Source organism: Gymnoscopelus microlampas (genome assembly GCF_963454915.1).
Source record: "Gymnoscopelus microlampas genome assembly, chromosome: 12".
Taxonomy (NCBI): Eukaryota; Metazoa; Chordata; class Actinopteri; order Myctophiformes; family Myctophidae; genus Gymnoscopelus; species Gymnoscopelus microlampas.
This window is the reverse complement of record NC_139949.1, coordinates 8,270,900-8,283,224: the sequence shown is the minus strand read 5'-3', so window position 1 is coordinate 8,283,224 and position 12,325 is coordinate 8,270,900. Positions and strand designations below refer to the sequence as shown.

At 41.6% G+C, this 12,325-nt stretch overlaps 1 protein-coding gene across 1 annotated transcript; it reads right to left on the bottom strand.

The window, feature by feature from the left end:
* Positions 1-9,721: 9,721 nt before the first annotated feature.
* LOC311057161 (GTPase IMAP family member 8-like) lies at positions 9,722-11,631 on the bottom strand (the record flags this gene model as incomplete). The annotated part of the gene is made up of 3 exons (XM_084074112.1): positions 10,991-11,631; positions 10,122-10,782; positions 9,722-9,734 (listed from the first exon to the last, which is right to left on the bottom strand). Exons 1-3 carry the CDS (start codon positions 11,553-11,555, stop codon positions 9,722-9,724), a joined length of 1,239 nt encoding a protein of 412 aa, XP_083930238.1. The 5' UTR covers positions 11,556-11,631.
* Positions 11,632-12,325: the final 694 nt, after the last annotated feature.

The following is a 12,325-nucleotide window of genomic DNA, read 5'->3' as shown; positions in this document are numbered from 1 at the left end:
CCTAGTACTCAGAGTGGAGTCTCATGATACTCAAACATGGACTGAATGCCCCGCATGAGCTACCGGTAGTGCAGAACGACATGACGCTGGTTGCTTGTTTCTCTCACAGACGCCAGGTTCTGTGAGAGAAACAAGCAACCAGCGTCATGTCTTTCTGCATTAGCGGTAGCTCATGAGGGACATTCAGCGCATGTTTGAGTATCATTAGACTCCACGATGAGTACTAGGAGCAAAAAAAACAGACTTTGCATTTCTTAAAATAGGCGATTTTCACTCTTACACACTCTCCCATTATGCCGCTGCAAGGGGTCTGCAGAATGGACAACAGGGCAGATCTGGAATTATTCAACGTTCCTTTGTATGTTGGTGAGTGATTAGCGACACATCAAACATACAACCTAAAATGACCGGAACTCTCCTTTAACTGAGCTATTAGTAGTTATATAGAAAAGGTTTGATGCATCAAGATGCATCGTAGAGTCGAATCAAAATGTTAACTCACAGCTATAGCAATCACACTGTTTCATACATTTTTGTCATACGATTTTACACACCAGATCTCTTAGTTACATACTTACCCATAATAAGCAGTTCACACAGGTGGAGCACACTTTCCCTTGTCGTATCTACGCTCTTTAATGAGATATGAGTCTCTCAAATCTTAAATAAAAAATAGTTCCTTACTTTCTGTTTTCTCAGTTAATAATTCAGTAGAAGCACCATTAGGCCTAAGTATATTTAATTGGTATCTGTTGTGTTCATAGTATACTTGTATGCACTACTGATATTAGTAAAGGCATCCAGCCGCTAGAGGGTGGGACAGTGTGAGAAGTGAGGAGAAGGAGGAAGTGAACATGCTGCTCTGTTGTATACCGGTGAGAGAGAAGTAAAGAGACGGTCCCTTGAATACCTTGTCCTTGTGATTAATCTTTGCACTAACTTAACAATTGGCGACGAGGATGGGATAACTGAAAGATGGCTCTGCTTGGATTACAACCGCCTTCTGCGTTCCTGGAGTGCCCGGGCGAGCTGAAAGTAGCGCTGACGCTTGGAAAAGGTTGTTTGATAACTACCTGCTTGCAATAGGGGGGTCTAATTTCTCTGTGGAGAGGAAACGAGCCCTCCTAATTCACTGTTTGGGAACGGAGGGACAGAGACTATACAATACCCTGCCGCTTACTGCTGATACGTACGACGGATCGGTGCTGGCTTTACAGACCTTCTTCATACCAAAAGTCAACGTTGTTGCTGAGAGGTACCGTTTTAGGCAGGGTGCTCAGGCTGTGGGTGAGTCAATAGATCACTATTCGGCAGCGCTACGGGAGCTCGCCAAGACGTGCAACTTTGGCAACATGGAAAATGAGATGCTACGTGATCAAATAGTTGAGAAAACAGGCATGCCTCGCATCCATGAAAAATTGTTATCAGAACACGAATTAACCCTTGATAAGACTCTAGTTCTGGTCAGAACAATGGAAACAGCTATGGCTGATGCAAAAACATTCATGGAAGCTGAAACGAAGCATGTTAATGCAGTGTACAGACAAGGAAATAGGATGCCTGGAAATCAAACTCCCAGTCCCAGGAGACAAAGGGAGGACAGACGTGGAAGTGGAAATAGACAGTCATGCTCAGTACAGCATGGAAAATGTTTATTGTAAAGGAAGTAAATTGAAATATTTGTTATGTAAGCTGTTGGCTTTATTGAAAGGGGGAGATGTTGTGTTCATAGTATACTTGTATGCACTACTGATATTAGTAAAGGTATCCAGCCGCTAAAGGGTGGGAGAGTGTGAGAAGTGAGGAGAAGGAGGAAGTGAACATGCTGCTCTGTTGTATACCGGTGAGAGAGAAGTAAAGAGACGGTCCCTTGAATACCTTGTCCTTGTGATTAATCTTTGCACTAACTTAACAGTATCCAACATTTTTTGGAGGAAGAGAGCCAGCAAGCAAGCTGTGTGTACATGTGCGCATGCACGCCTGAGACTGACGCTGGCTGCAAACAGCAGGCAAGACAAACTCACTCCATTTTGCCCCATAAACGTAACTTTTAAGTTGATCTAACTTCTAACTATTATAATTGAAATGGCCAAGCCATGTTGTGTGTCCGGGGTCAAGCACTCCAACTGGCTTTTGTGATAATTCTTATTTATTTGATTATTTACCTCAACACCGGCTAACAGAAACACACACACACACACACTTTACCAACCTGAAACGTCTCTGATGGCATCAGCGCCACGTTTGGCTGACTCAGTCCGGCACCTGGAGGAAAAATAATAGCTTGGTTTTAGTACAAATGAATATACCGTACAACAGCCTTAGTAGGGCATGGGAGAGGATCCCCCAGCACCTGAGTGACATTTTTTTGTAACCTGTTTTTTAGGACCCTTACGGTGTCTAGTTAAGATTTCTTCTTGTTGCCCTGGTCAACTAATGTCCCATGGGATTCATTTTAACCCTTTCTTACACCTATCACCACCCCGAACCATAATGGAGATTATAGAAAATACCATAACTCTTGAAGTAAACAACTTACAGAGACAAATGAACACATTTCCTCATCATTTCGACCCAAGGAATTAATTAAAGTGGTTATTAAGATTCAAGCACATCTTGACTATTTCAGGACAGAAACTGCAAAAAAAACGAACGGAAAATCTATATTTCTCATTGTACTAAACTTAAGGTGAATTATTTTTTGCCACATGTTTTTTAGGACCCTAATGGTGTCTAGTTAAGATTTCTTCTTGTTGCCCAGGTCAGCTAATATCCCATGGGGTTTAAAGGGATATTCTACCGCGCCTCAAGTCGAAAAGAATTGGCACTGCAGCAACTCGGATGGTTTGAGCCTTTTTTTCATTTAGGTTACAGGGTGCAAAGCACAGAACAAAAACAACAATGTTTCCATGTAAGGTTACATCTTGATGACCTGACAAAGATGTAACCTTACATCAAAACGTTTTTGTTCTGTGACTGGCGACGCCCTCCAAATGATTTGGCAACCATCACATTATGAACAGTCTGTTACGGCTTGCTCCTCCTCACCTTCACATTCACGCCCCCTCCCCCCTCACTGACTACTCCATGGCTCAACTCAGCGCACCTGCTCTCCCTCACCAATCTCCGCACCTGTCTCCCATTCGACAATCAACTGCTGCCTCTACAAAAGTGTGCCTGCCATGCAATGGCAATAGGAAGACAGGGGCGGGCTTAAGCAATTACAGGTCGTCCCAATTGTGTTACAGCTGTTACAGTTACAGTGTGTTAGTGTTACAGTAATCTCTCAAGAACAGATTCAGAGCTGCGCTACTGAATCTTTTGAGAGCCCCGTTCAGAACGGGTGTGCGTTAGCTTACAAGTGGGCGTGCCTTCAGATCAGGAAGCAGCCGTGCTTTACCCAATCAAATGTAGTGGGCGGGATTTACATCTGTGCGCTCGCTTCCCACTGGAAACAAACCGAAACTCATTTAACAATAGCGCCCTCAGAGCCGACAAAACCACGGAAAGTTAGTAACATTTTGACTTGCTCTTTCATCATAGAAAACATAGGCGCACCACTGGAAGTGGAGGGCTGAGGGCATGTCCAAACCCCGGTTTCCAGTCAGCATAGGTCTAGTAGTTAATCACCCCCCCCCCCCCCCCCCCAGAGTCAAATGCTAAAGGGAAAAACGCTGGGGGCGCTGTTTTTCCTTTTTATTTGATGATGGGTTCCCAGATTGGTGTTACAGCTGCCATTAATTAGTGCTGTTGATTGGTAGTGGTCAAATCGGGGTCAACGAGCCATCGTTAACCTGCTCCGAAGTTTACCAGAGCTGTAGTTCTCCTGCGCTCTCTCTCTCTCTCTCTCTGCGTGCATGTGTGTGTGAGAGGGGGAGTTCAGCTGTCTGCACTGCCCTGAGACAGAGAGAATACTTCTCCATACGACGGTGTTTTACCGAGATTCTATTTGTTTTCTGCACTGTGCCTTGAATTCCGCCGACGGCTTTGAAATCCACGGACGGCCTTGAAATCTGCGGTAATTTCCGCAATCGCGGTATCGAGTTATCCTGGGGGGACTATCTAGTTCTTAGATTGATTCCATGGTCAAACATAAAAGTCAGAGAGTGAAGAACTTACCTGTTGTTTCGCTAATCTGAGGATCTTTCACGCCTGATGCACCTGAGAGAAAACAACAATCGGTCGATACTGTAACAAAAATTACTTTTATGTTCATGATGTGAAGAAAACAAGCAGCAAGACACTATATTCAATGAACTGATTCACTATATTACATCATCAGAGAAGAATCAGAAAATCTGATCACTTCAATACATTTGTCTTATTTGATAACTTAAAGGATCACTTCACCCATTTTCAACCTATCTTCATATAATTGGTCCTCACTAATGCGCATTATAATATGGTGGCACTTTGTTTCTACTCAGTTTGTGTCTCAGAGGGATTCGGACAGTTCAGAAACCTGCCTACCAGTGACACATCGTTAAGCAGGTTTTTTTTTTAATTTTCAAACAAGATTTTAAAAATAATATTAACGCAAGAACGATCCATTATAGCATGCTAACTGCAATTATTATTGGCTTGGATTCCCCATCGATGATGTCACTGGTAAGCAGATTTCTGAACTGTCCACAGCCCTCCTCTGAGACACAGTCCGAGTAGACACAAATGGTAACTTATTATAATGAACATTAGTGAGGACCAATTATATGAAGATAGGTTGAAATGGGTGAAGTCGTCCTTTAAGTAACACTGTTTTCATTTAAATGTTAAGCTCTATTCCTCCAGTACAGTCAGTATGTTAAAATAAATGCTGTAATACTAGTTTGAAGGATATTAAATAGGAAACTAACCTGCAACCTGCATTACACCTTCATTACTGAATCCACCAGGGAGGCTTGCTGTTACACTGGACACATCACTCTGTATGTAGAACAAAGAAGACATTAACATTTTACAATCACACTATGAATGTTATTATTACGTATTAACTATCATCTGTAAAAATCGATAAGCATTAGGTCTGGATTATGGAGGCTCTGTTCATGATAAAATTAACAATACATACATTTGGAGGGTCTGTTATTATAAATATTTTTGGAAAGAAGGAGAGTGTGTAAAGTCCCAGTCTCTTTGGCTATCGAAGATGTGAGCTTTTGTCCCAAAGGACTGTCAATTCTTAATGAACAGATTCCCTATGAAGCTTGACCAAATGAATACATGTCAGAATTATGCAAGGGATAATGCATGGGGAGGTGGTCATTATTGAAATTTGAAGCCCGACAGGGTGATTATGCACCGAGGCGGAGCCGATGTGCATAATCACCCTCTTATTACACGGCTACTTAATAAATACATAAATACATTTACCCAAAAGTAACAACAAAACGAAGTATTTCCTTGCTTACAGCAATGAAAGTATTCCATAAGTATTGGGCTGGGCGGACAAGTTCGCCTCGGAAAACAAATGACAGTATTTCACAAGGTAACCGGAAAACTCGCCCCAAAACACACTCGCCCCCATTCTATATACCGCCGATTTGCCTGTAATACCGCCGGATTTGCCCCGGGGCGACTGTGTTTTGGGGCGTTTTGGTATTCCTCCGTTGTTGTGCCACGATAAACAAGGAAGTGCAGTGGATCAAATAGAATCACTTTTCTCACTTTTTTCGGTTATTATTTCGGTCTATTTCTCACTTCAAATGTTTTCAAAAACATTCTTGAGAGTAACGTTTAGTTGTAATTGACATTGGTTGTTTGTTTACATGGCTGTCATGTTGGATAAAACATAAAACCAAGCAGCGTAGGTTGATATGAGCAGGTGTTCTGAGTCTCTGATTACAGAGCGGCCCGATATAGAGCTCATCGGTCATTATCCAGAAATAATGACCGATGACTAACACTCAATGCAGATCATAATATACCCAGGTCCCATTTCTTTAGGTTTCTTCAAATCCGCAGTTTTACCCAGAAAATGTTTTCCTCATACCCTTACAAGCCACCCAGAAATCAACTGGATGTCATTTTGGAATTTGGTCCCTACGCAAAAAAACGTGTGTCTGTGATATATGCTTTGATAGGGGACCTAAAACCAGTAACTTGGGACAGAGTGAGAACTGCCTGGGAGAGGGATCTGGGTGTTGAGCTTCCTGAGGAGATGTGGCAGGACAGTCTACTACGTATTCACACTTCTTCAATGTGTATACGCCATGGTTTAATTCAATTTAAGGTATTACACCGGCTTCATTACTCAGGGGAGAAGCTGGCCAGACTCTTTAACATCCCAGAACCTGGCTGCCCGAGATGCAGCCAGACCCCAGCTTCACTGGGCCATATGTTCTGGACGTGCCCCTCCCTCAATACCTACTGGAGACGAATATTTGAAGTATTCTCTCATATGTGTGGAAAAGCAATAACTCCCTCTTTCCACACGGCCATTTTTGGCATAACTCCCCCTGACTGTACAGTCACATCTCCACAAGCAAACGCTTTGGCATTTGCCTCCTTATTAGCTCGTAGACTGATTCTCTTAAATTGGAAGTCCGACAAAGCACCCTCTTTCTCGCAATGGCTAAAAGAAGTCTTGTCTTTCCTACCTCTTGAGAAACTCAGGTATAGAGTGCATAGAGCCCGCAACAACTTTATTTTAGCTTGGAGTCCCTTTGTTGATTTTGTTGAAGAATTTTCCTTTAACTAAAACTGTTCAGTTAATTGTTATTATTATTTTTGTACATATTTATCTATGTCCGACTTGTGATGTGAAGAACTGTCCCTGTTATATAGTATATATAGTATATAGAATAAGGAGAGGTATCTCTGTCTAGAACTGTGAGAATTGTGTTTTGATTGTAATCTTGTCCCACTGCTTTGTTTTTTTTTTGTTTTTTGTTTTTTCTTTGGAGCCTAAGGGGGGAGGGGGGAGGGGGGGGGGGTTGTATGTGTGTCTATATAGTCTTGTATGTTATATCAACGCGATCTCTTTTTTTGTATAAAATGCTATACATTTATACGTGTATATTCGTGTATGTAACATAAAAACTGTAAAATAAAGTTGTAAAAAAAATAAAAAATAATAATGACCGATGACTGACCAATCAGAATCGTGCATTCAACCAAGCCGTGTAATAATTGAGAATAATAATTTCATTAGAAAGTGCTGAGTAGATAATGAATTTGTCCTACTGTATATCTGAGATAGAGTGTTAGACAAACCCTCAGACAGGTCATTAGTGTTGAGTGTCTGTGTCCCCACAAACTACAACTTCCTCTCTCATCTCCTCTCTCTGCTTTCATTCTTCTTCTTTTCTGTTCCATTCAAATTATAAATCCTTTTTTTTTTTATCTTTTCTTATCTCTCTACTCTTATCTGTACCTGTCTTCTGTTTTACACTTACAGCTGTTGCTGCTACAACATCTGAATTTCCCCACATGGATACATAAATTATCACTATCATTCTTCGGCAGTAAATGTTTTCTATCTTTTCAGTTTTTCAAACAGTGGCATGTGTTTTGTCTCATGTCCCACCTTGAAGTGTCCTGTGTCTCTGACAGACCTGTCTTCTCTGGAGACGGAAGGTTCAAAGTGTCCTCTGTTCCTCATCGCCATGTCTTCTGCTTTCTCCAACAGCTCTGTCACTTCTGAAATGTCCCACTCTGTACCATCTAGAACATGGTACCTGTAGCCACATTTTTCTAGGATCCACCTCAGAGGTTCTCCTTCAGACTCTATGTACTCCTCAACACGTCTCCCTCCCAGCCACCATCCCCACATGAACAGAAGCAGAGTGTGTCTCCAGACTCTGTCCCCCAGCAGCTCCACGTGTTCCTCCACTGATCTCCTGTCAGCTTCAGAGAAACTGGACCTGACATCAACAGTCACCAGGACAGCGTGGAGTCCAGGAGAACACAGAGTCACACCGTGTAGAAGGACGTCTTTGATCTTCTGTGATGGAGGTGTAGTCGACCAGTCTGGACAGATCACCACACTCACTCTTCTGTCAGCAACTCGTCTTTGTTGTCTGACACATTCTGTCAGTTTAGTCTGGGTTTTAAACTCCTGGAATATGAGGTTTACTATATGTTAGTCATAAAATGCAAAACCTTCATTCTATTCTGTCCTCAAGTGAAGACTTCCCTCTAATCTTTGTCAGAGATTAATTCACTGAATGTATTCTTCTCCTTCACTTTGTCTAACGGTGCCACAGGAACACTGGAAAAAAAACAGTATTGAACTATATGGAATAATTTCACCTAACTATATGGTTTTGGTTAATAATCACTATCAGCATATAGCTACTGTATGTAGTGTAGTAGAAACTGTAGAAATATAGTCGTTTTTCCAATACTCTTTTATTTCTACTCCATTACATCTCAGGGCAAATGTTGCTCTTCTTACTCCACTACAATTATTTGACTGTATTAATCGATAGTTACTTTGCAGGTTTAGGTGATTAATAACAAATATACATTAACTGATCAATTATGATATAATTGTATAGGTTAATCTATCCAGCAGCACAAGAAATTAATATCAGCCCCTCCAACAGCTGTAACCTTGAAATGATGAACACATTAATGCATTACCAATTATAACATTAAAGTGATGAATGCTGTGATAGGTGTGATAGGAGAAGGATATCAAACGGAACACAACTACCCTAAAGACTAATCATTGTGTATATTCCTGCACTATACCTGCACCCAGTGATCTTGGTACATAGAAATTGATCTATTGAAGATTCTGACTTTCAAATGTACATATTTTTTGTTTTGATTGTATTGCTGTATTGTTGTATTGTGCTTTCTGCTTTGGCAATGTAAACGTATGTTTTCACATGCCAATAAAGCCCTTTGAATTGAATTGAATTGAATTGAATTGAATTGAATTGAATTATAACATGCATATCATATTACTCACCTTGTATGGAGTTTGTGCAAACACAATGTCCTGCAGAATGAGATTTCCAGCTCTCTTCCGATCATTCTGCTCTCCACCAACCAACATCAATCTCACATCTGATCCGACTCTGCCTCCTGACACGCACGCACGCATGCACGCACGCACGCACGCACGCACGCACGCACGCACGCACACACACACACACACACACACACACACACATACACACACACACACACCAGTCAGTGGTGTAAACCAGTGGTTCACAAACCATTTGATGCCAAGGATCCCCAAATGTACAGTATATATGTTGGGCCATGGACCCCCATCTGAGAATGTTTTGTTCCAGGGACCCCCAGAAGAGAATATTTATGTTTAAAAAAATGCTAAATTATTCAAATATTTTCTAAAATGTTCAAAAATAGCAGATTGCAAGCTTGTATCTGCTATTGTTGTCTAGTCAATGTTTAAAATATAGAAAATGTTGCAGTGGGACCCCCTGGAAACCCCTCAAGGACCCCTGGGGGTCCCCGGACCCAACTTTGAGAACCTAACTTTGAGAAAGTAACTAAGTACATTTACTCAAGTGCTGTACTTACAGTAAGTACAATTTTGAGTTACTTTTACTTTACCTGAGTATTTCCATTTTTGATACTTCATACTTCTACTCCACTACATCTCCAGGCAAATATTGTACTTTTACTTTGAATATTAGTTTTTTATTTATTGCCTCTTTTTGCACTTTACTGTACATTGTACAACACTTTACTGTCCATTATACAACATCTTACTGTACATTGTACAACACTTTGAGCTGGACTCTTACATATCATTGCTGTTGGGCGGAAACCTCGTAAGTCCAAAACTGTTTTTTTTGTATTGTAAAGACATTTTTAAAAAGTGAACGTAGCCGATGAACAATCTCACAATGCGTTGCAAAGCTTTGTGAGCTTGTAGATCTGCTATTTGCACTATTTGTGCGAAACTAATGTATGATGAAGTAGGGCAGTCATTTAAAAAACAAAACATAAAAATGTAAAACATGGAGATAAAAGGTTTTTGCCCGACAGCAACAATATTACAGGGCTATATAAATCATGTCCATCATCATCATCATCATCATCATCATCACCACCACCATCACCACAAGTGATGTATTATTAATATTTAATAATAATTTACCAGACAGATTGGAAAGAGACAGACAGACAGACAGACAGACCTGGTCAGTGTCTGGACATGTTCCTCTATGTTCCTCTTCCTCTCTGACATCTTCTCACAAACATCTCCATCATCTTCACAGTGTCCAACTGCGTTTCCTGACACCATCTCATCTATCTTCTCCATCAGCTGTGTGACCTGAGTGTCATCTGTCTTCATATTGTTGAAGACATGATACCTGTTCCCACATTTGTCAACAAGCCAGCGGAGGTCTTCTCCTTCAGCCTCAATGTGCTGCTCAATGCTTCTGTCTCCCAGATAGTCTCCATGGGTGAACAGTACCATAGAGTGACTCCAGAGTCTCTGTGACAGAAGTGTCATGTGTTCCTCTACTGCTACTCTCTGTGCTTTGGTGAATGCTTCATAAAGAGGAACCATCAGAAGAGCAGCATGTGGTCCAGGAGGACAGAGACACATACTGTTCTGGATCTCCAGTTTGTCCATCTCTGAGGTGTCCTGTAGTGGACTGTTGTACCTCCAGCCTGGTGAGTCCACCACTGTCACCTGTCTCCCTGCTACTTCACCCTGTTTCACCTCACACTGCACTGACCTCTGACCTCCCTGATGAACTTTAAAACCACTTCCTGTCAGAATGGTGTTTGCTGCTGAACTCTTCCCAGAGTTCAACCTTCCCAGCAACACAATCCTGAGGTCAGTCAGTCCTGTCAGAGAAAACACTGTTAAAGCTAAGTGGTTAGATTAGACCCCCCCCCCCCCCCCCCCCCCCCCCCCCCCCCACTGGAGCACTGGTGGTCCGCAGACCACTGGTTGAGAACCACTGGCTTAAACAATAACATTTCACCAGAAAAATGCAATATAGGTTAAAAAAAAATAGCTAATTGTCACTTAAACAAAGTAAACGAAACATACCAATGTGTTTTGGAAGTCCAGTTGTTTGTTTCTGAGCATCTGTCCTCCTTTGTTCTGCTCTTCTTCTGATAGTTCTCTTCTTCTCCTTCAGTTCCTCTGAGACGTGTTCTTCTGTCTCATAGTGACAACCATTACTAGTCACCATCTGATCTATCTTCTTCATCAGCTTTCTGACCTGACTTCTATCTCCTCTGTCACTAATGTTAAGAACGTGAAAGCGACCTCCACATTTCTCAGTAAGATATCTTAATTGAGGGCTAGATCTAATGAGATCAGTGTTCATGTTGTTTCTATCAGCTACAGTGAACACCACAATAGTGTGTTTCCACACTCTGTCACTGAGGAGAAATCTCACATGCTCCTCTGCTGACATCCCCATTCCTACATATGGTCTGTCCAATCTGATCACTAGGACAAAGGCATGGGGTCCTGGAGGACACAGATTCACACTCTGTTGGATTTCTAACTGAGTCAGTTTTGGGGTCAGATCTAGAGGAAGACCAGACCTCCATCCTGGAGTGTTTACCACAGTGACCTGTCTGCCAGACACTTCCTCTTGTCTCATGACACTCTTAGATGTTCTTCTGTTTGCTTTAAAAACATCTCTGCCCAGGATGATGTTTCCTACTGAACTCTTTCCACTGGGTTCACCTCCACATCTTCCCCCGATCAGAACAATTCTCAGTTCTGACGACACACACACACACACACACACACACACACACACACACACACACACACACACACACACACACACACACACACACACACACACACACACACACACACACACACACACACACATTTAACATCTTTATTTTTGCGTTCACATTTTAACAATAAATTCTTGAACATAAACAATACTAGATGCAGAACTTGGAAAAAACTCAACGACAAGTATTTCAGAATACAGATCACGGGTACAGGAAGCATCGCCTCCTCCATATATGGCGACTGCCAATTATCACAGACATTGTACAGAATTGTGCCAATGTGTTTTACCTGCTGATGAGCTGCTGGTCTTAATCCTGCTCTGCTTTTGTTTCCACCGCCACAAATTGGAAAACATTGTAGCCAACTGGAAACACCCTAAGTTAAAGGTAGGGTAAGTGATATTTTTTGGTGAAAACAAAAAGTATTTTGTTAAAAGCTTAAAGCACTATATTCTGATAGTAATCATTGCTATAGAGTGTTTGTTCAGTAACAGGAGTCTCCCCGTCTCTCCAGCTCTTTAATAAACAGAAAATACATTTTCCGGTAGGTGTCAAAATCTCAGCCAATCAGGAGAAAGTACCCATTTTTAAGCTTCATTTTTATAGTGTTCCAGTTCCAATT